Source organism: Schistocerca gregaria, chromosome 7 (genome assembly GCF_023897955.1).
Source record: "Schistocerca gregaria isolate iqSchGreg1 chromosome 7, iqSchGreg1.2, whole genome shotgun sequence".
Taxonomy (NCBI): Eukaryota; Metazoa; Arthropoda; class Insecta; order Orthoptera; family Acrididae; genus Schistocerca; species Schistocerca gregaria.
This window is the reverse complement of record NC_064926.1, coordinates 271,475,793-271,503,728: the sequence shown is the minus strand read 5'-3', so window position 1 is coordinate 271,503,728 and position 27,936 is coordinate 271,475,793. Positions and strand designations below refer to the sequence as shown.

Genomic DNA, 27,936 nt, shown 5'->3' with positions numbered 1-27,936 from the left:
CTTAGAGTTCGAATGTGGCGCCGACCTCACGAAGCCATGGACCCATGTTTTTAACAAGGCACTGTGCAAACTGGTGGTGGCTCCATAATGGTATGGGCTGTGTTTATATGGGATGGACTGGATCCTCAGGTCTAACTGAACCAATCATTGACTGGAAATGGCTATGGTTGGTTGCTTGTTCGGGGAAGGAGAGCAGACAGCGTGGTCACCGGTCTCATCGGAATAGGGTGGGATGGGGAAGGAAGTCTGCCGTGCCCTTTCGGAGGAACCATCCCGGCATTTGCCTGGAATGATTTAGGGAAATCACGGAAAACCTAAATGAGGATGGCCGGACGCGGGATTGAACCGTCGTCCTCCCGAATGCGAGTCCATTGTCTAACCACGGTAATGGCTATGTTCCGCTACTTGGAGACCGTTTGCAGCTATTCATGAACTTAATTTTTATGGATGACAAATCCCCATGTCACTTCGCCAGAGTTGCTCGCGATCTGTTAAAAGAACATGCAGGAGGATTCGAGCGAATGATCTGGCCACCCACATCATCCGACGCGAATGCCATCGAAAATTTATGGGACATAACCGAGAGGTCACTTCGTGTACATCCTGGACCGGCGACTATTTCGTAATAATGGACGTTTATAGATGCGGCATGGCTTAATATTTCTGCAGGTGAAAAACTTTCTGAATGAATGTCACGTCGAGCTACTGGACTATGTCGAGAAAAAGGAGGTCCGACAGGATATTAGAGGGTATCCCAGGAATTTTGTCACCTCAGTGCATTCTTCTGCAGGCGTACAGTACGCTAATGTCACTGTAATTTACCGTTTCCATTTTATCTCCTTCCTTTAACATAGGGCACGCTACCGGTCATTACATTCCCCAGTAAAAGCCATGGGTGAGACAATCGTATTTTAACACTGTGTTAGGCAGACTTACGTATACAATCACATTTGTAATTCGTTTGTTTACAAGTATTTACTAAACAATTTTTAGCAGCCCTGTTGTTATTACATCTTTGTAGGCATTTAGGGCTGCTAGTACATGATTTGCATATTTGTGGACCAAATGGCAGTGAAACACCAAAGCCAGTGCTTTCCTGGAATTATGTTAAGGGAGAGCTTTCCTTTTTGTACGTTTTTCAGTTCCTTTAGTAAACTCGAAGGTCATGTTCTACGATGTTTTGTAAGAGTGTCTGTATTAGTCTTTTAAGGGCAGTTTTTCTCGTCTCTGCGGCTTAACAAATGTTTTTGGTGTAGGTTTACAGCTTTCTTACCTATAGTAATGTTTTCATAGAGATATTTTTCTTATGTTGCTCTTAATATTTTTAATTCATAATTTTGTTTGTTTAGATGACCATTGGAAAAAATTCCGATATGTTTATTCTTCTACAATGCTTACATGAAACGTCTCTTTTATTGACTGACCGCTGTCTCCAGTGCCTCTCAGAAGTTGCCAATTTGTATTTGACCAAAGGACTACTTTCTCGAAACCCCGTAAATGTCTTCCATTCCGACATATATGTTTTAAACTTGGCTCAAAGGTGTCTAAAAACTTCCTCTGTAATGATGCAAAGGGGTGGTGCTCTGCGACGTCACCCTCGGGCTCGGCGACGCTTCACGCAGCAAGATGTTGTCAAATACAAAAAAGAAAGAAAAAGAAAATTCTTATAGGTGTCTGAGGAAAACATTTCAGATGCACTGCCGCTCAGAATCGACGCGAGAAACGTTGTCAGGAGGTGGCATAAAGGGCGTCAATGAAACTACCCCTTCCCCTGAGGTCTTGATTCTCAAAAAATTAACGGTCGAGAACGACAGATCGCACTGCGATGGCCCTCAGGACAACGTTCGGTACCTCTAACAATCCCTAAGCGTTTCGCCTACTATAAGGACACCATGGCGTTGCAACCCTGTTGAACGTGACCTGAATGCTTTGGAGCGTAGTGCGACTACGTTTTTGCTCTGGTATACAGGGTATTTATGTATGTAAGTATTAAAATGGAGACCTAGAAACGACGGAGAAGCTTCGTCCCTGCCGTAGCCCTCAGTCCTACACAACGCCGCAACAGGCCACAGTAGTCCACTCACACCACCGCCGCCCCACACCAAATCCAGGGTTATGTGCGGTTCTGCCCCCAATAGACCCTCCCCGGGACAGTCTCATTCCAAAGGAGTGTAAACCCCATATTTGAGTGGTAGAGTAAATATGGTTCAAATGGCTCAAGCACTGTGGGACTTAACATATGAGGTCATCAGTCCCCTAGACTTAGAACTACTTAAACCTAACTAAGGACATCACACACATCCATGCCCGAGGCAGGATTCGAACCTGTGACTGTAGCAGTCACACGGTTCCGGACTGCGCGCCTAGAACCAAATAAGTGGAAAAATGAAGAAATTTCACATGTAAAAAAAAGGTTCCAGACTGAAGCTCCTACACCCGCTCTACCACGGCTGCCGGTTAGAGTAAATATGGTGTTATTGTGTACCCGTGCGTGGAGATAGTGTTTGCGCAGCAACCGCCGACATAGTGTAACTGAGGAGAAATAAGGGGAACATGCTCACATTCGCTGAGGCACATGGAAAACCGCCTCAAAACCTATTCACAGACCGGCTGGCACACGGGACCTCGACACTAATCCGGAGGATTCTTGCCGGGTCCGGCACGCCTTCCCACTCGGGAAGCAGGTCGTTTAGACTGCACGGCTAGCTGGTCGGCCGGTATACGGGGTAGAACCACTGTACCTGTCTGAAACTGCGACATACTTTCAGCCTCGTTGTTACTTCAGCGCCTGAAGGCAGGTAAACTCCACCGACAGATTGTGGAGGGAGTTGCCTGTCCTGAGGCGTCAGATCAACCAGCTGAATGTGTGTGTTGAAGTTTTCGTGACGGTCTCAGTAAAAGTGCGTGGGTGATACTGAGAGTGTTAGCAAACTGTAGGGTATTAGAAGAATCCTTTTCCATATTACTCACGCACATGTTAATGTTGCATCCGTCCGTGACCACTATACACGATGGCATGAAAAAGGAAGGATGAAACAGCATAAAAACGGTTTTCTGCCTTGGATCAGGTTCAGATTTCGTCGAATAGTTGAGAACGGTCGCATGAAACTCCACCCTGTATGGAGAGCAAACAAGCAGCCGCGCTGTACTTCATAAGGTTCACATCAACTTAGTAGGGTTTCAGATCCATAATGTTCTTAGGGTAGGACTGAAACGTCCTGGGGTGTCTTAGTGTGACAAACGCACTAAAGAATGCCGTCCTGTGGGCTAATGCACTGCGACTCCCGTCTTCGACAGCGAAATGTGTGGGGATCAACGCTCCAAGGGAAAGAGGCCTTTTCATACCGATTCTGAGCGGCGGTGTGTTTGAAATGTTTTTCTCGGCCACCCACATAAAACCCGTGCAGTTTCAACTGTGGGTGTAGCGGTTCTGACCACGACCGTAGAGGGTGAGACGGAGTGAAAGTTGGGTAAGAGGGAGTGTGACGACCTTTCCATCGCATGGTACGTCCACGGTGGCTTGAGCAGAATTGTGGTGAAATGTGGTGTTGATGTGGCATCATTAACCTCTCTTAAAGTTCACATGTGAACTTATTAGCTGTGGCCGTTTTTTCGCAAGTGTCCACACCTTGCTGTCAGAAGCTTAATCGTGCCCGAGAGCGATATAGTAGGCCGCCACACTTTTCCACCACAGAGGGAGCTTGTAGGCACCCTAGAGCCTAATATCAAACTTATGTGTTGGAATAGGAGTCATTAACTGGATATCGAAGAAGGGATCCTGTAATTCTGTTGTACAGTGTACAACACCTTCGTGAACTCGGTCCATACAGTTCTATAACTCGGGCGTTTGCATAAACATATATGAGAATACAGTCATTTTTGCTGATAACATTGGTCTTGTATCTCATAACTAAACTCTTGTACTTGGTTGTATAGATTTAATAGCGTTAGAGGTCTCCTTCCCATTTTTAGACAGAGTATCATATTCGTCCATTGATCAATCCGCGGAGCCTAACTTAATTTTCTGTATCGTTTTTGAAGAGTACAGCTAGGTATGTTATAGAGGCTGTCTCGTAAAGCAACTTATACTATAACGGAATCCAACAATTCCAAAGAGGCATATAGTCTGCTACAGGTTTATGAACCTACGTAGGCTATCTGTGCTAATATAGACGTTATAATGAAATTTTCCGTCGCTACTCATTTCCGATTTCCGTATGAACAGTCACTTTACAGATCCTGTATCGATTGCAGAACCATTAAGGTGAAAGCCTGGAACAAGGTGTGGCCCGACGGGCCTAGATGAATAACTGATAATGCTCTCATATACACAAAAGATGTGTTCCTTTCCACGATATAAAATTAGCGGCCGTTGTTAGTAACCCAGGCTGTTGTTGTTGTTGTTGTTGCGGTCTTCAGTCCTGAGACTGGTTTAATGAAGCTCTCCATGCTACTCTATTCTGTGCAAGCTTCTTCATCTCCCAGTACCTACTGCAACCTACATCCTTCTGAATCTTCTTAGTGTATTCATCTCTTGGTCTCCCTCTACGATTTTTACCCTCCACGCTGCCCTCCAATACCAAATTGGTGATCCCTTGATGCCTCAGAACATGTCCTTACCAACCGATCCCTTCTTCTGATCAAGTTGTGCCACAAACTTCTCTTCTCCCCAATCCTATTCAATACTTCCTCATTACTTATGTGGTCTACCCATCTAATATTCAGCATTCTTCTGTAGCACCACATTTCGAAAGCTTCTATTCTCTTCTTGTCCAAACTATTTATCGTCCATGTTTCACTTCCATACATGGCTACACTCCATACAAATACTTTCAGAAATGACTTCTTGACACTTAAATCTGTGAAGATGGAATTCGCTACCTTATCTCACGTCTAGTGTTAAAACTGCTTTTCAGTGCAAATCCTTAGAGCGCCTTCCCAAAGATCCATATTGTGCATTGCTGGATTTGATAATTCCTAAGTACTTAAAAGAAAAGATTAACTAGTATCAAAAGCCGGCGTCCACTGTTTCTGTATTTAGCTCGTTTATAAATACTTTTTCTGCTTCCAGTAATGAGTTTCTTTTATTCATATATTACAAGAAGTGTTTCGGGAAATGATTCCCATTTTCAAGTGTGTTACCTCTTTGTACTATGCCATTTTTACGCAATGTTTTCGATGTGTGAGGCTTTCCTTTGTTTAATTGTCTTTACTGCATTATATAAAAAACTTCAGTTAATAATCGATTTTTGATTGTAGTTAGTGCCGCAATTTGGAAGACCTTAGAATATAGTTTTCCTACAGTCCATTTGTGCAGAGTGTCACACATGTCAAATATTACATACAATTTTCAGTGCACGGCGTACTTAGAGGACAACTTACATAAACATACAGTTACAAAGATGGATTTAGATGTAACTACAGAGATAATATTACAGACCTTCCACAGAGTATAATATGCTTTTGTATAGAGGGTATTTATCAGAACAGTATGGATCATTGTTTGTTTATATCTGTTTTACAATGGTGCTTATTTTTATACGTTACTATTTTTATTTAAATACATTGTCAAAGCGCCTGAAGAAATTCACATTTCCTGCTCCTCTTGTTTTCACTGTCCCAGGCTTTCACGAAACCACTTATACTGGACATAATCAGTTTCCTTATTCTACATCTACATCTACATGACTACTCTGCAATTCACATTTAAGTGCTTGGCAGAGGGTTCATCGAACCACAATCATACTATCTCTCTACTATTCCACTCCCGAACAGCGCGCGGGAAAAACGAACACCTAAACCTTTCTGTTCGAGCTCTGATTTCTCTTATTTTATTTTGATGATCATTCCTACCTATGTAGGTTGGGCTCAACAAAATATTTTCGCATTCGGAAGAGAAAGTTGGTGACTGAAATTTAGTAAAAAGGTCTCGCCGCGACGAAAAACATCTTTGCTGTAATGACTTCCATCCCAACTCGTGTATCATATCTGCCACACTCTCTCCCCTATTACGTGATAATACAAAACGAGCTGCCCTTTTTTGCACCCTTTCGATGTCCTCCGTCAATCCCACCTGGTAAGGATCCCACACCGCGCAGCAATATTCTAACAGAGGACTAACGAGTGTAGTGTAAGCTGTCTCTTTAGTGGACTTGTTGCATCTTCTAAGTGTCCTGCCAATGAAACGCAACCTTTGACTCGCCTTCCCCACAATATTATCCATGTGGTCCTTCCAACTGAAGTTGTTCGTAATTTTAACACCCAGGTACTTAGTTGAATTGACATCCTTGAGAATTGCACTATTTATCGAGTAATCGAATTCCAACGGATTTCTTTTGGAACTCATGTGGATCATCTCAACTTTTCGTTATTTAGCGTCAACTGCCACCTGACACACCATACAGCAATCTTTTATAAATCGCTTTGCAACTGATACTGGTCTTCGGATGACCTTACTAGACGGTAAATTACAGCATCATCTGCGAACAACCAAAGAGAACTGCTCAGATTGTCACCCAGGTCATTTATATAGATCAGGAACAGCAGAGGTCCCAGGACGCTTCCCTTTAGGAACACCTGATATCACTTCAGTTTTACTCGATGATTTGCCGTCTATTACTACGAACTGCGACCTTCCTGACAGGAAATCACGAATCCAGTCGCACAACTGAGACGATACCCCATAGGTCCGCAGCTTGATTAGAAGTCGCTTGTGAGGAACGGTGTCAAAAGCTTTCCGGAAATCTAGAAATACAGAATCAACTTGAGATCCCCTGTCGATAGCGGCCATTACTTCGTGCGAATATAGAGCTAGCTGCGTTGCACAAGAGCGATGTTTTCTGAAGCCATGCTGATTACGTGTCAATAGATCGTTCCCTTCGAGGTGATTCATAATGTTTGAATACAGTATATGCTCTATGTATTAGTGATTGTGCTTCAGAGACCTGCATAACTCACTCTGTCACGTCTGAATTTCCGTCATCTTGTGCCAAACTGTTGTCTGCAGGCTGGGTGGGCCGCGTGGCAGCGTGGCCTGGCTTCCGCGTCTTCTCGCGCCTGTCTTACGCAGTCTACCTCACCCAGTTCCCCGTCTACTTCTACAACATCGGAAGAACAAGAGCGCCGCAGTTCTACCACCATACAGCGCTGGTAAGTTTTACCCACAGAAGATTGAGATACTCTGGCATTTTTACTTGAATTACTGAATCAACTAAAACCTGTGATCTGTACCAGAGTGCTCCACACACACCTGACACTGTCCTTATACGGTAGTGGAGATTTCACTCTTCCCGTTCCATCGGCCTCTCGATCGTCAACAACATAAACGTGACACTGAGCTCTACACGCATTCGTCGCATACACTGGCCAGATGCAATATGAACCGTTCCTGTATCATGACTTACCTGAAACTCTGCCTCATTACTCTATCCCGTCATATACGTATTCTGAAACCACGGTATTTCACTTGTATTTGACTGAAATTTAGCATATGTAGGAGAGTTTGAAATGAGTAAAAAGACTACTGAAAACGTTTCACACCCTGTGTCTCAACTCAATATATTTCATTTAAGTCGTTGTACCTAAGAACGCCTGTATTTGGACACACAGCTGAATTAACATTGTGCCCGAGGAAGGAAAGCCTTTCCAGTCAGGTGGATAAACAGCCTAATGGGGTCCTCTAGTTAATAACGCCACGCGAATTAAACTCTTTGTGGTAGATGCGTTATCACGTTGTTGTCAGAGCACGAACCACCAAACCATGCATGGGTAAGGAGAACAAGATTCCATCTTATTAACTGTGTAGCCTCCCCACTATATCCGTTTCTGTACAAAATTTAGCTCAATTTTACCTCCCACTCTATAAAAGTCTATGTATTACCGAAACTATGTACTCACGAACTGTTATCCAACTGAAGGTCGTATGCAATCCTTTAGCTGAACAGAACCTAATTTGACCTGAACTGTAACTTATCTGAATAAAACTTGTCTTTATATTAAATGTACAACTGAAGTACAATAATTATCTGGCTCTAATCAAAATTACCACTGACCTCCCGTCTTCACGATTGTGGTCTCCTGCCCTCTCGACTCGTATAGAGTGCCTAAAGGAAGTTGCGTTCTCGGAATGCTATACAACAATTCAAGCAAATAACATTAGTAGCTTTATTTCAATAAAGCAGATTTGACAATACTTAACTTTGAATTTACAATGTTGTCGCAGGGGACGGGCAACATTCGCAGGGAATGGGCGACATGCAAAAAGTCAGAGTTCTTTGCTATATGTGATGTCCTCGTATGCAGTTGGTATGGATAACACGTCACTGCTATCGTAGTGCTCTCCTAATACTGTCCGTATCCTGTCCGCATACTGTCCCGAGGGTGCAGGAGCGGCGCTTATATTCTCTTCTTGTAGAGGCCGCTCCTGCCGTGGTGCGGTCTTTGTCAGCGGGCTATTGGCTGACGTACTCTCACCGCCCTCTCTGCTCTTGCCATCTTCGTCTTCGTGCCGGCTCTTTCGGATAGTCCGGAACAACAACATTGTTGCAGTTATCTCGAAAACACAGCAAACAGTAAGCACCCAGTGACTAAGCTAGATTTCTATTCTAAATAAAATTTCCAAACTATATTCGAACTGTTAAATACGACTTGGTGAAATGTGGTAACATGTAGTAATAAACAGTGGAGTGGGGAGAGTAATTGTTCCTATGAAATAATATTGGAAGATAACGATTTTAGAATCAAGTATGTATCGAACAAAAAAAAAAAAAAAAAAACAGTGTAAAATGTCGCTTGATCTTCACAGATAACACGTCTGAACAATACTATGATTAATTAAGTGAACAATGATGTTAAGAGAGTAGAATGTTAATAGAGAATTTGTGTAAAAATCAAACAGCTTAATCAGTTAATACGTTAATGCATGACTCACGGAAGTGGTGTGGTCTTTCTCTAAGCGCTGACCAAATGTACAAAGATTCCTAGCTGACAATAGTCATTCTGAAAAACTAGCTGCCCAGTGCTGCAGTCTTGCGTCAAGCGTCTACTCTTAAAAAAATAATAACATTTTTTTAAATTTTATATTCTCTTCGCCTTCTAATACATACGTCTAATTCGTCGTTGCTGTCCTATATAATCAATCTTTCTTCATCTACCAGATACCATCGCAAGTCAACACAACACTACTGAATACGTCCATTACCAACCACACATCAGCTAAGAAAGTATTAGACTGTGACATGAAAAGACCAAAGATTGTTTAACAGTAACGTAACTTGCTCTGTCTCTGACATGCACATGGATAACATGTTGTTATTGTGGCCTTCACTCCAGAGACTGGTTTGATACAGTCCTCCGTGCTACTCTTTCCTGCGCAAGCTTCTTTAATTCCCTCAACATCAACTGATTTAATTTACTAAATTTCGTTATCGTAGTTTTGATTTTGTTGATGTTCATCTTATATCATCCTTTCAAGACACTGTCCATTCCATTCAACTGATCTTCCAAATCCTTTGCTGTCTCTGACAGAATTACAGTGTCATCGGGAAACCGCAAAGTTTTTATGTTTTCTCCATGCATTTTAATTCCTACCCCAAATTTTTCTTTTGTTTCCTTCACTGCTTACTCAGTATACAGATTGAGTAACATCGGGGATAGGCTACAACTCTGTCTCACTTCCTTCCCAACCACTACTTCCCTTTCAAGCCCCTCGACTCTTATAACTGCCATCTGGTTTCTGTACAAATTATAAATAGCCTCTTGCTCTCTATATTTTACCCCTTCCACCTTCAGAATGTGAAAGAGTATTCCAGTCTACATTGTCAGAAGTTTTCCCTAAGTCTACAAATGCTGGAAACGTCTTTCCTTAAGTCGTAGGTTCAGTATTACCTCACATGTTCCAACATTTCTACGAAATCCAAACTGATCCTCTCCGAGGTCGGCTTCTACCAGTTTCTCCATTCGTCAGTAAAGATTTCGTGTTAGTATTCTCCATCCGTAACTTATTAAACTGATAGTTCGGTAATTTTCACACCTGTCAACACCTGCATTCTTTGGGATTGGAATATTATACTCGTCTTGAAGTCTGAGGGTATTTCGCCTGTCTCCCACGTCTTGCTCACCAGATGGTAGAGTTTTGTCAGGGCTGCCTCTCCCAAGGGTATCAGTAGTTCTAATGGAATGTTGTCTACTCCTGGGACCTTTTACCGACTTAGGTCTTTCAGTGCTCTGTCAAATTCTTCATGCAGTATCATATCTCTCATTTCATCTTCCTCTACGTTCCCTTCTATTTCCATAACATCGCCCTCAAGTACATCGCCCTCAAGTACATCGCCCTTGTATAGACCCTGTATACATTCCTACCACCTTTCTGCTTTCCCTTCTTTCTTTGAAACTGATTTTCCATCTGAGCTCTTGATATTCATACAAGTGGTTCTCGTTTCTCTAAAGTTCTGTTTAATCTTCCTATAGGCCGTATCTATCTTACCCATAGTGACATATGCCTCTAGATCCTTACTTTTGTCCTCCAGTCATCCTTTCATCCTTGCGCAGCCATTTTGCACTTCTTGTTGATCTCATTTTTGAGACGTTTGTATTCCGTTTGCGTTCTTCATTTATTGAATTTTTATATTTTCTACTTTCATCAATTAAATCCAGTATCTCTTCTGTTACCCAAGGATTTGTACTAGCCCTGGTTTTTTTACCTACTTGATACTATGCTGCCTTTAGTATTTCATCCCTCAAAGCTACCCATTCTTCTACTGCATTTATTTTCTCCGCTTTTGTCAATCGTTCCTTAATGCTATCTCTCAAACTCTCTACAAATTCTAGTTCTTTCAGTTTATCCAGATTCCATCTCCTTAAATTCCCACCTTTTACCATTTTCTTCAGTTTTAATCTACAGTTCATAACCAATAGAGTTCACATCTGCCACTGGAAATGTCTTACATTATAAAACCTGGTTCCTAATCTCTGTCTTACCATTATATAATCTATCTGGAACCGTCCAGTGTCTCCAGATCTCTTCCACTAATACAACCTTCTTTCATGATTTTTAAACCGTTAGCTATGATTAAGTTATGCTCTGTGCAAAATTCTACCAGGTGGCTTCCCCTTTCATTCCTTATCCCCATTACATATTCACCTGCAACTTTTCCTCCTCTTCATTTTCCTACTGTCGAATTCCAGTCACCCATCACTATTAAATTTTAGTCTCCTTCCACTATCTGAATAATTTCTCTTTTCTCATCATACATTTCTTCAATCTCTTCGTCGTCTGCGGAGCTAGTTGGCATATAAAGTTGTACTTGACTGCAGTAACGCGTTCACTATGCTGTTAGTAGTAGCTTGCCCGCGCTCCTATTTTTTTATTCATTACTAAACCTACTTCTGCATTACTGCTATTTGATTTTGTATTTATAACCCTGTATTCACCTGACCTGAAGTCTTGTTCCTCCTGCTACCAAACTTCACTAATTCTCACTATATCTGACTTTAACCTATCCATTCACCTTTTTAAATTTTCTAACCTACCTACCCGATTAATGGATTTGACATTCTACGCTCGGATCTGTAGAACGCCAGTTTTCTTTCTCCTAATAACGACGTCCTCCTGAGTAGTCCCCGCCCAGAGATCCGAATGGGGGACTATTGTACCTCCTAAATATTTTACCCAAGAGGACATCATCATCACTTAACCATACAGTAAAGCTGCATGCCCTCGGAAATATTACGGCCGTAGTTTCCCATTGCTTTCAGCCGTTCGCAATACCAGCACAGCAAGGCCGTTTGGGTTAATGTTACAAGGCTACGTCAGTCAATCAACCAGACTGTTGCCCCTGCAGCTACTGAAAAGGGCAGACCGGAGTGGCCGAGCGGTTCTAGGCGCTACAGTCTGTTACCGCGACTGCTACTGTCGCGGGTTCGAATACTGTCTCGGGCATGGATGTGTGTGATGTCTTTAGGTTAGTTAGGTTTAAGTAGTTCTAAGTTCTAGAGGACCGATGACCTCAGCAGCTAAGTCCCATAGTACTCAGATCCATTTGAACCATGAAAAGGCATCGATAATATGCAACAACCAAAATGACATGACTGCCTGACAACTGCATTCCTCAGTCGCTTCTTAAAGGTTATGTGTCTACATTTTAGTTTTAAATACGAGTTTCAGTAGACATTCGCAATAAGTTTATTTGTGCTCCATAGTCGTGCCCCTGCCATTTACATCTTTCATTTCTTCTTTTGCTGATGAAGAAATTGTCCTTCGAAAAACGTACCCTACCAACCTACTTGCTATTCTGTCCGTCCGTCTCTCTCTTTCTCTCTGACAACTTTCTGCAACCTTCCACTTCACCTTTTCTGTCTCCTGCTTGTTCATTTGCTTCATAATTTTCCTGTTTGGATTTCAATATCTTCCCGAAGAAACATACATCAGCTGCCTCCAGAAATTTTAATACGAGTTGCCCTTGATTCGACTTTCTTACGTGACCATGGTTCAAATGGCTCTGAGCACTATGGGACTTAGCATCGGAGGTCATCAGTCCCCTAGAACTTAGAACTACTTAAACCTAACTAACCTAAGGACACCACACACATCCACGCCCGAGGCAGGATTCTAACCTGCGACCGTAGCAGTCGCGCGGTTCCGGACTGAGCTCCTAGAACCGCTAGACCACCGCAGCCGGCTTACGTGACCATGCTTTGAGATATTTGAATTCTATTGTTTTTTAATTTTTTATTTTTTAAAATTTTTTTTATAGTTCGTTGCGTTTTGTCTGTTTGGACGTCACAAGGCATCTGTTCAAGTTGATCGGTGATTCCTTGACTCACTATTGTTTTTTTTTTTTTTTTTTTTTTTTTTTTTTTTTTTTTTTTTTTTTTACAGGGAGCATGCAGCCCTCTGACCGAACACTCTGAGCTACAGTGCTGGCAATTCTGTTAGTTGATCTTTCATATCTTATCCAAATGAGATATTTAGCTGCTTGTTACCGTTGCCCCTACATCTTCATTAGCTCTATTTGAATCCTGTTACGTCTTCAGTTTCCTCCGTCCTCTTTTGGAGTACTGCTGCGCGGTCTGGGTTCCTAATCAGATAAGATTAACATATTAAATCGAGAAAGTTCGAAGAGGAGCAGAGTTTTGTATTGTCGCGAAATAGGGAAGAGAGTGTCACTTACGTGATATAGTATCTGGGGTGGGCATAATTAAAACAAAGGTGGTTTTCGTTGCGGCGGAATCTTCTCACGAAATTTCAGTCACCAATTTTCTCCTCCAAATGTGAAAATGTTTTGTTGACGCTGATCTACATAGAAAGAAACGACCATAATAATAAAATAAGGGGCATCAGAGCTTGCACTGAAAGATATGGGTGTTCGTTTTTTCCGCTCGCTGTTCGAGATGAATAATAGAGAATAATTGTGAAGGTGGTGCTAGGTAGTTAAGTGTGATTCGCAGAGTATCCATGTAGATGTAGATCCAGATGTAGTCTGCTCAGCAGATTACCAACTTCATTCACTATTTCTTCTACTTTCTACATTCAGTTAATAGAGAAATGCATTTACTTCTAAACTTATACATGCCACATGTTCCATAAATCATTTGAACGAATTTTCTATCGAAACTGTGTGGAAAGAATCATTTTACTGGATGTTTACACACTATTAGTATTACTGCACAGTCATACTCTTACTGCTACACTAAAGTAGTTTATTACAGGCAACCATTTCTTAAATTCACAAGTTTCTACGGAATAGAAGCAGTTGTCCAGACGGAATAATTTTAGATTAGATTTAAAACTTGCTTTTAAACCCCGCAGATATTTTATGTTAGTGCTTAAATGCTAAAAAAAATGATTGTTAATGTATACTGACTTCCTTTCTGAGCCAATGGCAGCTTTAATAATGGATAATAAAACCCCTTTTTTTCTTCTAATGTTGTAAATTTCGATACCACTATTCTTCCCAAATTGCGATGGATTATTTATGAACAATTTCGTTAGCTACATATTGTCAAGTTGCAATCAATAATCTCTAAGTAATGAGTTACGCCATAAAATTATTCAATAAGATTAACTTCTCATGGTTGGGGTTCACAGTCATAAAATAACACTGCAAAAGTTACATTCTGACAGAATGTAAATTTTGCATTGTTATTTGGAAATGGCCATAAGGCCGAAATTGCAATCGTGATAATAAATATTTTATAGAGTCAACGGCGACTATGATGTCTTTTAAGAAATATTTAGTAAGACATTTCCAGTGGATATATGAATATTACATTAGGAGGCTGATACGGTTTAGCAATTATACGAGAGCAAAAGTAGCTGAATTCGATTGTTTGATCAGTTCGGTAATATGCTTCTTGCAATTCAAGTTTTCATGTAGTCGCACTGGTAATTTTCAGTCTGGGGCCCTTTTTAAATGCCTTTAATATAGATAATCAACGAACTAATGCAAAATGAAAAGATAAAACACTTTTCTTTTAATGCTGTCACAATTTTTGCAAACTGCAACTGCTGCTACCTTACCTACAAGTGCGTCAGTGAAACGTATGCAGGTATATTTACTTTAGTGCTACGTGGGAACCTCGAATATCTGCATCATACGTTACATACAGGAACGCATTGTGCGGTACACCACATAACTGAAATGCTGTTGACAAAGGGCTTCCAAGTCTTTGCTTACAGTATTTAACTGCACAACGTGTCTTTCCATTTCCATATTTCCACAGACGTTAACACTGACGTCATAAAACGAGAGAACAGGCAACGGTCAAAGAATATGTTTATAGCGTGACATTTTACAGAGAGATGATGTTTACCAACAAAGAAATTGCAGTCGCCTGGCCACAATATTTGCATTCATAAGTGCCCTGTCATTTTACTTAATAAAAACTTTGAATAGAGTGTGCTGAAATTGCTTACCATAACGTCACTAATACAACAAAATACACTTGTTACTGCTGCAGAAAATATACCGTGGTTTTGCTGCATTCATTCTTTGTAAGTGGTAAAATCAATTTCTCTCTTACTTTAGTATGCATTCTACTGAAAAATTCGACAATAAATTCACCAATACGATAATATATAATATTCATTATCACACAAAAATCAAGCAATCCAGCAACTCTGCTTCGTGTCCCGATGTCCAGTTCACTGGATTATATGGTGCTTAAGATGTGTTCTCCAATAACCTCCTCTTCCTCAAATCTGTCTGTTCGTTTAATAATTGCGATGGCTACTTTTCATACGTTCGTATACTTCTGTCTCCTCTAAAATCTTTATGGTTTTCCCCTTGTAAGCTATTTGTAAAAATTTTATGGTATATGCAGTGTGGATGGGCTGTTTTCACTAAAATGTGTGCCAAATGGGGGTGGATTATTCCCTCTGTCTCACATGTTCCTTCAAACGGGTATTAGAATTTCTTCCTGTTCGACCAGTGTAAAACTTCTCCCTGTGTCCACAACTTATTTTGTAAATGTCTGACTCGTTAAAAGCACCCCTTCTGCGTCTGATGACGGACGATACAGTTTAGTACGTTTTCAATATGGAAACTCACGTTAACATTTGTCTTATGATACAAACATTTCACTTCTAAAATCTTTCCGATATATGACATGCAATTTTTTTAAATCTCCTTCTGTATCTCTCTAGCTACTGTGATCTTGTCATTTCTTACTGAGCATCGGAGTCTGCAAATGCACGCACGAACAAACTAATAAAAGTAACCTTATTGTAATTACTGATTTATATACATATTAAAACTGGTAATGTTAAACTAGAGATAATAATTGGAGTCGATAATGTGAATAAGTCAGGCACCCTGATATTAATTTAGCCAACTTGTGCAATATTTCAGACTGATAATGCTCTGCTGCACCTGCTGGTGAATTTACAACCCTTCTTCGAATAGCGACGGATATCACTGCTTCCCTGGCAAACACTCGTTCGCTATACTTGTTGCTCGCAGGAAAGGTCTGGCTGTAGGTGAGGCTTCTCAAGCGCTCTTCTTGTCTTGAGGACTCGCATGCGAACTGCATGGAAGCTGATTCCCAGTGTAACGTACCCTCTCTCTCTGTTATTGTTTTTGTTTTTTGTTATTGTTTTTTGTTATTGTAGTTGTAGAGATATGAAATTATTGTAGCGGTTTGCTTAGTCAGCCGTACTTCGGATTTTTTTTTTTTTTTGCATTAAATAGAGCCTGAAACTTGCATAATAAATACTTCGTGTGAAGTGGGATTTGCGGCATAAACAAAAATTAATTGCAATCCACAGAATATTAACAGAAAAGCTTTAGAACAATGCTCACGACAGACTAGACACATTCAGAGGGTCCGTACATTGGCGTACGAGTGGTTGCGATCTGATGAGAAAGATCTATCTTAAATTTTTTGTGTAAAATAATTACGTCGTAGCGCACTCGGAGATTGCGAACGTACAATCAGCGTAGAGGCACGTACTTTTCTATCATTCCCCGTGGCCTGGGTAAAAGAATTGCAATTATTTAAATTTAATAATATTTCTTTTTCAGTCGGACTCCTATTTTTGTACGAAAAGGAAGATTGCAGGTTCTGAATGTCTCGGCAAAAACACATCGAAATTAATCTTAGCGGCCACCAAAGGAAAGTATTGAGCACAATCACGTACCTCTATTGTTGAGCAGCGCCGTCGTAAAGATCGTCGGCTCCATCTAAAATTCGCCTTCTCGAATTAACATAATAATTTGTACTCCATTGGTATGGGATTTAGGCTTGATCTTGACAGAAATTATAAAACACATTTTTCATCATTGAACACCATCATTTAACACACACATAGGCATGATACTCTGCAGTACGTCTTTACGCCAGCACATCAGAACAAAAAGGTAGGTAATATTAGAAGTAATAAAAGGATCTCGAAATTAGTCCTTTGTCTCTCAATGATAAAAAGGTTTTTCAGTGTATTCTTCTGGTATGACAGTCGAACAAATTTTCTTCTTGTATCTTTGAGATTGCTACAGAAGAATACTGAAGATAAGGTGGATAGATCACGTAACTAATGAGGAGGTATTGAATAGGATTGGGGAGAAGAGAAGTTTGTGGCACAACTTGACTAGAAGAAGGGATCGGTTGGTAGGACATGTTTTGAGGCATCAAGGGATCACAAATTTAGCATTGGAGGGCAGCGTGGAGGGTAAAAATCGTAGAGGGAGACCGAGAGATGAGTACACTAAGCAGATTCAGAAGGATGTAGGTTGCAGTAGGTACTGGGAGATGAAGCAGCTTGCACAGGATAGAGTAGCATGGAGAGCTGCATCAAACCAGTCTCAGGACTGAAGACAACAACAACATCTTTGAGATTAAATTACAACATTTTGTAGTTCCTTTTCACCAGAAACACACAAACATTCTACGATTCCATGCCATAACGTCTACAGGCGCAGCTTTCTGCTCTTTCGGGAGTAATAACACTGAATTCAACTGTTGAAATCACAGATCATATACAACTATGTAATCATAATCTTCTACCTAGTTTGTCACACAATGTTCACTTCGTAAGCATGCTTCCTTCTTGGTGTAGCAATTCATACAAACGTTATTGTATGTTATACCTACTCCTTGTTATACGTTCATATATATGTTCCAATTTTGATGGTACCTAGTCAACAAGAGTATTGGAAAAAGAAGTAGACTTTTTCACGTTGATTCCATGATGATGGACAACTAAACTTGGATCTAGTTATCTTGACCAAACATCTTCATCCACGTCCCCACCCTATTGTTAATGGAACCTGTTCTTCGCATATTGGTTGCCCTATACACATTTTGAGAATGCGCGATAAGAAAAATTTTATGCTCATCAATTAAATACTGTACTATGCAGCTCGTTTTGTGGATAAATAGAGTGCAGATAATATAGGTGTAATTAATCATGTCTTTAAAATAGGTAGTAAGACAGTACATTTTAAGAAAGTGTATTTACCAAGTTCAAGGTTTTCCTATTTGATTTTCATTCTTTTTCATTTTTCAGAACTGTTAATCATAAAACAGTCTTAGAAGAGGCAATATCATTGTGGTAGTTTGTTGTGTATTTAACTTCTCTTTACTCAACGACTATATTTGATTTCAGCCCAAATGTGATCTGAAAGTCAAAGAGATGTTAATATCATTGTTGAACACAACATCTCCTACAGGAACTTTCGTTATAGCAGCTATATTCCTGTGATTCGTTAATTTAAACATTATTCGTAGGACGTCAACGAAATAGGGCAAATTCCTCGAACAGAAGCTGCTCGATAAATCTGACGAACTTGAACAGTACCAGAGATGCAATAGTCTCAGACTATTCAGAATTCTTGAGAACAATAGAGAGAAAAGAGATGGATTTGTAATCAGTCTTGCCCCAGAGAAGCTAGGCCTGCATGTGACAAGGAATGACATAGACAGAAGTCAAAAAGTGCGAAGTAAGACGCCACGACTGCGAAACCTAGGCCACTATAGTGAAGGTTGTATCATATAGGAAACTATCTGATATCTTCAGAACAAAGGAGAAGCTCGAGAAGTCACGTCTGACGATACAGGAGAATCTCATATCTGAAAGACTAAAGATGTTGAACAGTGTGATCACGAGATTTGGGCTACAAGGTTGTGGGCAAACGTCGGCGAGATATTGGTAAATATCAAAAATGGGGAAAGATCAGTCAGCAGTGCAGCTGAACTCGAATTCCTGTGCTTTAAGAGCTAAAAAAATGTCACCTCTTCCTGCCCCTATTTTGTGTATTTACTTCTGTGTATTTATTTCGTGAAGAAACAATTTAATTTGTAATACTTTCCTTAAAGCAGATTTCTGTTAATGTCATTTGTTTGTTTAGGTTTACTTTTAGTGCTGATTATAAATATTCTGTTCAATTTTCACATTTCCAATAGCAACATAGTTCATTATTTCAGTGTTACTGCACTATTCTGACAAGGCTCAGATTCAGATGACTAATTTATTGTCTTACTACCATTTTTATTCAGCAGCTAGCTGTACCCGGACATGATTTTCTGTGGTTCAGTCTGCTTAAATGCAAAAGGAAGAAAGGAGAAAGTACTTGTTTCTAATATTTATCGGACTTTGATGTAAGTCCGAATCCTCTTCTCTCCCCTTGCTCTGTCCATCTTCCCCATCTGCTTATCTGCTTTCTTTGTCCTCCTCCATCCAATTCTCTCTGTCCATCACCTACTACCCCCGTCTGCAACTCCTCCTGCTTTCTCTCTCTCCCCTCTCTCTGCTTATCACCTCTTCCCCTCTTTCTCTGTCCATCTTCTCCTGCCCCCTCTCTCTCCAGCTCCTCCTACCCCCCCTCCTCTCATCTGTCCGTCTCCTCTTTGTCGTTTTCTATGTCTGTTGTCTCCCACTCCTCTGTCTGTCTCCTTTTCCCCTCTCTCTCTGATCTTGAGTCTTGTTCTTTGTTATTGGAAACCCATATAATGTAGTAGTATTCTAATCATAAACAAATAACTCATAAATACAAATTTCCTGTTTGCTGACAAAGTAATGTAAAAATTTGAAGCAAATTGGAAATGTAAATTTTGAGATTTTAGGCAACAATGTTTTCTTTTATAAATTTCACAGATACGTGTTTATAAATTATATGTATTATATTTGCATATATTAAAGTTGTAGGTACCTATAATAACGCCCATATTAGAATTCAATGTTATGTCAAAATTTCGAAGCAATTGGCCAAGAATTTTCGAAGATTAACTATTATGAATAAACCGACATTAACGTTTTTATACCCTTTTGTTACGTGTGTATAAAACATATACCAGATGGCGTTCCAGTAGATATAAAACACTTCATTATTCGAACGCAACGTTGTGTCAAAATTTCACACCAGTTCGTGAAAAACTTTTAGAAATTTGAGTCTTTGAAGAACCGAAAATGACTTTTATAGTTTTTAGAGACTATAAATGTTCCTAATTGCAAATCTCCGAAAAAATTTTACCGAATGTTTTGAAATTTTATAAAACGTTGCCCTGGAATATACATGTATCCTTATATACCTATTTTGACACATGTAGCAAATAACGTTTTCTACATTTAACATCAAGGCAAGAAATATGTATCTAAAAACACGCTTGTATTAGAATGCAAATTGTGTCAGAATTTTAAAGCAACTGAAGATGTACAATTTTGAACAAACGAAGTTTTACATTATTATTTATAAAGATTTATTATCATATCACTGTCGCTGTCATTAGTACCATTAACAGTACACTTTGTTTTTCCACTGTCTTATTTTCAATACTGTTACACACAGATCATTCTAGACCTATTTAGCGAGTTTGTGTTCCTGAAACCAGTCGGCTGTTTAGCGAGTCCTGTCAAAGGCTGCTGGCGTTGGCCACAAAACCTGCCGTCTCCCTGAGGGGAACCCACTCTCCCCTGCCTCAGAGCACTCCGCTATACACTGTTCCCCCCCAGCCCCGCTGGCTCAGGTTCGCTGGTGTCCAGGAGCGGCAACCTTGGGAGACGTTCACAGGGTTTGTTATTATGTTCTATATCATTTTGCATTGTACATGAAAGATATGTCATCAGTTTTGTCCTACTGCAAGTACCACATGTGCGCTGATGATCTCCAGTCGTACCTACCTGCAACACCAATGAATCTGAAGGCAGGTATTGAGAATCTTAGTACCGACCTATGCTAAACTGAAGCGGTACTGCTTGGCCATTCTAGATTCATTAGCCAGAAATATCGGGAGCCCTACCATCTTTAATGCTATATGGGACAAATATCGATTTCTCTCCTTCAGCAAAGAGTCTAAGAGTGATAATAAATGAAAATAGTAATTGGACTGAGCACTTAACAGCAATGTGCAAGAAGGTGCCATTATTAATCCATGCCAGGTATTCCGTATCAGCGACCTCAGTAGTCATTAGACATCTTGAGAGAGCAGAATGGGGCGCTCCGCGGAACTCACGGACTTCGAACGGGGTCAGGTGATTGGGTGTCACTTGTGTCATACGTCTGTACACGAGATTTCCACAGTCCTAAAACATCACTAGGTCCACTGTTCCCGATGTGACAGTGAAGTGGAAGCATGGAGGGACACATACAGCTCAAAAGCGTACAGGCCGACCTCGTCTGTTGACTGATGGAGACAGCCAATAGTTGAAGAGGGTGATATTGTGTAATAGGCAGACATCTATCCAGGCCATCACACAGGAATTCCAAACTGCATCAGGATCCACTGCAAGTACTATGAGAGTTAGGCAGGATGTGAGAAAACTTGAATTTCAAGGTAGATTGGCTGCTCATAAGCCACACATCACGCCGGTAAATGCGAAACGACGCCTCGCTTGGTGTAAGGAGCGTACACAGGACGAATAAACAATGTAAAAACGTTGTGTGGAGTGACGAATCGCGGTACACAATGTGGCGATCCGATGACAGGGTGTGGGTATGGTGAATGCCCGGTGAACGTAATCTGCCAGCGTGTGTAGTGCCAACAGTCAAATTCGGAGGTGGTGGTGTTATGGTGTGGTCGTGTTTTCCATGGAGGAAGCTTGCACCCCTTGTTGTTTTGAGTGGCACTATCACAGCACAGGCCTACACTGATGTTTTAAGCACATTCGTGCTTCCCACTATTGAAGAACAATTCGGGGATGGCGTTTGCATCTTTCAACACGATCGAACACCTGTTCATAATGTACGGCTTGTGGCGGAGTGGTTACACGACAGTAACATCCCTGTAATGGACTGGCCTGCACGGAGTCCTGCCCTGAATAATATAGAACACCTTTGGGATGTTTTGTAACGCTGATTTCGTGCCAGGCCTCACCTACCGACATCGATACCTCTCCTCAGTGTAGCACTCCGTGAAGAATGGGCTGCCATTCCCAAGAAACCTAGCAGCACCTGATTGAACGTATGCCCGCGATAGCGGAAGCTGTCATCAAGGCTAAGGGTGGACCAATACCATACTGAATTCCAGCATTACCAATGGAAGGCGCAACGAACTTGTAAGTCATTTTCAGCCAGGTGTCCGGATACTTTTGATCTCATAGTGTATGTTTCAAATGATTGGTGACATCGATGTTATACTGCAAGGCCTTTCCCTGGAAAGTTCACGGCGCCTAAAACTGGACATGAAGGCCTGTGTTCGTTATATCTGTGACGTCCGACTCTTTGATCATATTTCAGCATCACATGCACAGCTATCCTGACTATGCAGACAAGCACAGAAATCACCGTGCTCTCTGTCTTCTCTACTGTCTTATCAAAGAACGCTGTCCCTCATATCTCTCCTCGACCTGAAGAACATGATAGATAAACATCCGATCAAAATCCCTTCTGTCCCTCTCTATTGTTCAGCCACTTTCTCGAAGTCCTCCTCAGAAGCAAGAACCCGACCCTAGAATAGCCTTCTGCGTTATATTAGAGAACTGAATAACATCTCCAGCTTCAGAAGACTGCCAATGACAAATCTACTAAAGTAACAAAAAGGTTTAACTTTGTCTCTAAATGCACTCGTTACGTAGTGCATCCTTCCTTGTAACCAGACCTTCCTCTTTTCCCACTATTCTCAGCCATCTTAAATTTCCTTTCTCAGAGCATGCTGTATCCGAAGATATCTATCTTGTACACATATAAATTCTTTTTGTATCTTCCACTATTATTATTATTATTATTATTATTATTATTATTATTATTGGTGTTATCACTATCAGTGGCAGCAACTGCAGTAGTACAAGTACTGCCAGTATTAACTTTATTAATTCATAGTGTTGTTTACTCACATTGCCATCTCAGACACTCAAATAGTTGTAATACTGTTTATCACGTTCAAATTAATTCTTAGGAAACTTCAAATCAAAGAAGGTACTGTATTTCTGAACCGCTGATCCTATGTAAGAGAGGGCCTGATGGCACTAATCTCATCACGTTAAATAAATAAATGATATCAGTAAGATGACAAGAAGACAACGCATTTTTATAGATATATTATGAAATTCAAAAAATTGTAATGCAGGTAAACTCCAACTTTTTTATGTTAGATACAGCTTAGGAATAATTTTTTATCATAATACCATGTTAGCTTGTAGAAAATAATTTTGTTCAATACTTGTCAATATTCGCTAATAGACAATGAATTACAAAATGACATACTAAATTAAGGAGCACTTCTTTCCTTCAGCCTCCAGTTTTATAATTTATTAATTAACACCTTTGTCGTAGTTGCATATAATATTTTTATTAGTAACTAGTTTTGAACATTTTCGTTCATTCTCATACTGTTACCTACATTAGAATGTACATTTTTACTACAAAATAGGAAAAATAAAATTTTCAAACATTTTGTGTGCACAGAGTACAGTGGTGCAGTAGATCTACATCTACATCTACATCCGTACTCCGCAAGCCACCTGACGGTGTGTGGCGGAGGGTACCCTGAGTACCTCTATCGGTTCTCCCTTCTATTCCAGTCTCGTATTGTACGTGGAAAGAAGGATTGTCGGTATGCTTCTGTGTGGACTCTAATCTCTCTGATTTTATCCTCATGGTCTCTTCGCGATATATACGTAGGAGGGAGCAATATACTGCTTGACTCTTCGGTGAAGGTATGTTCTCGAAACTTTAACAAAAGCCCGTACCGAGCTACTGAGCGTCTCTCCTGCAGAGTCTTCCACTGGAGTTTATCTATCATCTCCGTAACGCTTTCGCAATTACTAAATGATCCTGTAACGAAGCGCGCTGCTCTCCGTTGGATCTTCTCTATCTCTTCTATCAACCCTACCTGGTGCGGATCCCACACTGCTGAGCAGTATTCAAGCATTGGGCGAACAAGCGTACTGTAACCTACTTCCGTTGTTGTTGGATTGCATTTCCTTAGGATTCTTCCAATGAATCTCAGTCTGGCATCTGCTTTACCGACGATCAACTTCATATGATCATTCCATTTTAAATCACTCCTAATGCGTACTCCCAGATAATTTATGGAATTAACTGCTTCCAGTTGCTGACCTGCTATTTTGTAGCTAAATGATAAGGGACCTATCTTTCTATGTATTCGCATCACATTACACTTCGCTACATTGAGATTCAATTGCCATTCCGTGCACCATGCGTCAATTCGCTGCAGATCCTCCTGCATTTCAGTACAATTTTCCATTGTTGCAACCTCTCGATACACCACAGCATCATCTGCAAAAAGCCTCAGTGAACTTCCGATGTCATCCACCAGGTCATTTATGTATATTGTGAATAGCAACGGTCCTATGACACTCCCCTGCGGCACACCTGAAATCACTCTTACTTCGGAAGACTTCTCTCCATTGAGAATGACATGCTGCGTTCTGTTATCTAGGAACTCCTCAATCCAATCACACAATTGATCTGATAGTCCGTATGCTCTTACTTTGTTCATTAAACGACTGTGGGGAACTGTGTCAAACGCCTTGCTGAAGTCAAGAAACACGGCATCTACCTGTGAACCCGTGTCTAAGGCCCTCTGAGTCTCGTGGACGAATAGCGCGAGCTAGGTTTCACACGACAGTCTTTTTCGAAACCCATGCTGATTCCTACAGAGTAGATTTCTAGTCTCCAGAAAAGACATTATACTCGAACATAATACGTGTTCCAAAATTCTACAACTGATCGACGTTAGAGATATAGGTCTATAGTTCTGCACATCTGTTCGACGTCCCTTCTTGAGAACGGGGATGACCTGTGCCCTTTTCCAATCCTTTGGAACGCTTCGCTCTTCTAGAGACCTACGGTACACCGCTGCAAGAAGGGGGGCAAGTTCCTTCGCGTACTCTGTGTAAAATCGAACTGGTGTCCCATCAGGACCAGCGGCCTTTTCTCTTTTGAGCGATTTTAATTGTTTCTCTATCCCTCTGTCGTCTACTTCGATGTCTACCATTTTGTCAACTGTGCGACAATATAGAGAAGGAAGCACAGTGCAGTCTTCCTCTGTGAGACAGCTTTGGAAGAAGACATTTAGTAATTCGGCCTTTAGTCTGTCTTCCTCTGATTCAGTACCATTTTGGTCACAGAGTGTCTGGACATTTTGTTTTGATCCACCTACCGCTTTGACATAGGACCAAAATTTCTTAGGATTTTCTGCCAAGTCAGTACATAGAACTTTACTTTCGAATTCATTGAAAGCCTCTCGCATAGCCCTCCTCACACTACATTTCGCTTCGCGTAATTTTTGTTTGTCTGCAAGGCTTTGGCTATGTTTATGTTTGCTGTGAAGTTCCCTTTGCTTCCGCAGCAGTTTTCTAACTCGGTTGTTGTACCACGGTGGCTCTTTTCCATCTCTTACGATCTTGCTTGGCACATACTCATCTAACGCATATTGTACCATGGTTTTGAACTTTGTCCACTGATCCTCAACACTATCTGCACTTGAGACAAAACTTTTGTGTTGAGCCGTCAGGTACTCTGTAATCTGCTTTTTGTCAGTTTTGCTAAACAGAAAAATCTTCCTACCTTTTTTAATATTTCTATTTACGGCTGAAATCATCGACGCAGTAACCGCTTTATGGTCGCTGATTCCCTGTTCTGCATTAACTGATTCAAATAGTTCGGGTCTGTTTGTCACCAGAAGGTCTAATATATTATCGCCACGAGTCGGTTTTCTGTTTAACTGCTCAAGGTAGTTTTCAGGTAAAGCACCTAAAAATATTTCACTGGATTCTTTGTCCCTGCCACCCGTTATGAACGTTTGAGTCTCCCAGTCTATATCCGGCAAATTAAAATCTCCACCCAGAACTATAACATGGTGGGGAAATCTACTCGAAATATTTTCCAAATTATTCTTCAGGTGCTGAGCCACAACAGCTGCTGAGACCGGGGGCCTATAGAGACATCCAATTACCATGTCTGAGCCTGCTTTAACCGTGACCTTCATCCCAAATCATTTCACAATTCGAATCTCCGTCAATTTCCTTCGATACTATTGCACTTCTTATCGCTATAAACACGCCTCCCCCTTCATTGTCCAGCCTATCTCTGCGGTATACATTCCAATCAGAGTTTAGGATTTCATTACTGTTTACGTCTGGTTTCAGCCAACTTTCTGTTCCTAGTACTATATGGGCGTTGTGACCGTTTATTAATGAGAGCAGTTCTGGGACCTTTCTATAGACGCTCCTGCAGTTTACTATTAGCACATTAATATTGTTATTCCTTGTTGCATTTTGCCTACTCCTGCCTTGCCGCGTCTCAGGAGGCGTCTTGTCGGGCCTAGGGAGGGAATTCTCTAACCTAAAAAAACCCCATGTGCACTCCACACGTACTCCGCTATCCTCGTAGCCGCTTCCGGCGTGTAGTGCACGCCTGACCTACTATCTAGATCTATTGTGATACACCTGCTTTTGTAGTGCTTCATTGTTTGTAATATATTTGTTTTTTCATCACATCAGTAAACAATTTTTATTTGTGAATAACAATTAAAATGTTGTGTAATAGGCTATTTTTCGTATTTCTTCCATTCTTGAGATTTTACTTGCATACTTTAGTATGAATATTTGCTTGATATCTTCCCCTTGTACGTACAGTACTTTCCCTAGAGGTTGGCTAATTTATAGCCACTTTATCCCCTTCAAGTTAGTGCCTCATTCTTTATTTCTTTTTTTCCCCACTCCTTTCTGGACATTGCTTATTCAACCGTCATGCTTTGTATACTTTTGGCAAACACATTTTGGTTGCACTCAATTTCATTATGACAACTCACCAATGTGGTTTTACACTCAACATAGATGACTTCCTGAACACTGGGACTCCGCAATCGTCAATCAAAATTATGATTGTGAGTACTTGTCTTCGTTTTCTCTCGAAATGCAGCAGTGTCTATGGTTCTGTACTTTTACCATTTCATAGAATTTTACACTGTGGTTTGTATTTTTGGCAGATAAATCCGAAGGTGTTTCTATATCGACGTGAACATGGTAGTAGAAAATAAAATACCTTCATACACCTAAGAAGCTTTTCTAAACTCATCGTCATTCTTCACTTTTAGTTGTTATAATTTTTAGATAATCTGAATGAGTCTTGAGTGCTGAGTGTTTCTTCTTGTTACCGACAATGTCCCGGAGCTGTGGCTACCCACGCCAGCAAGTTTGTAAAATGTTATTTGACTGTATTATGAATGTCTTGGTGAACTTAAAATTCTATAGGGACCTTTAATTATTTGCACATAAAATTTGATAGGCACAGTAGTTAAAACTTCCGGGCTGAGAGGCCGTGGTCGAACAGTAGAACTTCTTCTCTCTGACGTTTCGTTGCCAGCTGCGGACAACATCTTCCGAGGCGAGTCTACGACTGGCTACCAAGCCGCGGAGGTCCTGTATATATAGAGCGGGTAGAGGGCACCACCACTCGTCACGTGATGTCAACAGTAAAACTATCTCTGACTGGCGTCATTACTCTCGATCGAAAGTAATCGATTGTCACATCTTTGATGCAAGGTTGATCGCCATATTTTATCTAACTTCAAACCTTCTTCTTTCTTGTTAAAATTATTGTGGTGTTTAAAAATCTCTATCGCCTCGCTATACATACGTGCATGATAATGCGATGTCTTAGCTAGCACGCTTGTCTCGCTAAATTTTATCTCATGGTCTCCGTCTTCGAAAACATGTTCTGCTACAGCTGACTTATCCGTGTGTCCCAATCGGCAGTTCCTCTTGTGTTCAGTCAGGCGAGTATTGATACTTCTTTTAGTTGTTCCAATGTAAACTTTCCCACAACTACACGGAATTTTGTAAACACCCGGAGTAGCTAAAGGGTGTCGTGCATCCTTCGCCGATCTTAAACATTCACTAATCTTCTTAGTTGGTCTGTAGATTGTTTCAATTCTAAACTTGGCTAGCACTTTTCCGATACGGTCCGTAATATTATGGATGTAAGGAAGAAAAACTTTCCCTGCTGAAGGTTGTTGTTTTTGCATGTTTTCGTACATTTT

At 40.7% G+C, this 27,936-nt stretch overlaps 1 protein-coding gene across 1 annotated transcript in view; it reads left to right on the top strand.

The window, feature by feature from the left end:
- The window catches only part of LOC126281559 (regulator of hypoxia-inducible factor 1-like), a 222,054-nt gene that overhangs the window by 187,539 nt on the left and 6,579 nt on the right, over positions 1–27,936 (top strand). The window contains exon 12 of the mRNA XM_049980630.1: positions 7,007–7,149. Within this exon, the coding sequence (XP_049836587.1) occupies positions 7,007–7,149 (143 nt within the window). The remainder of the gene's footprint in view (positions 1–7,006; positions 7,150–27,936) is intronic.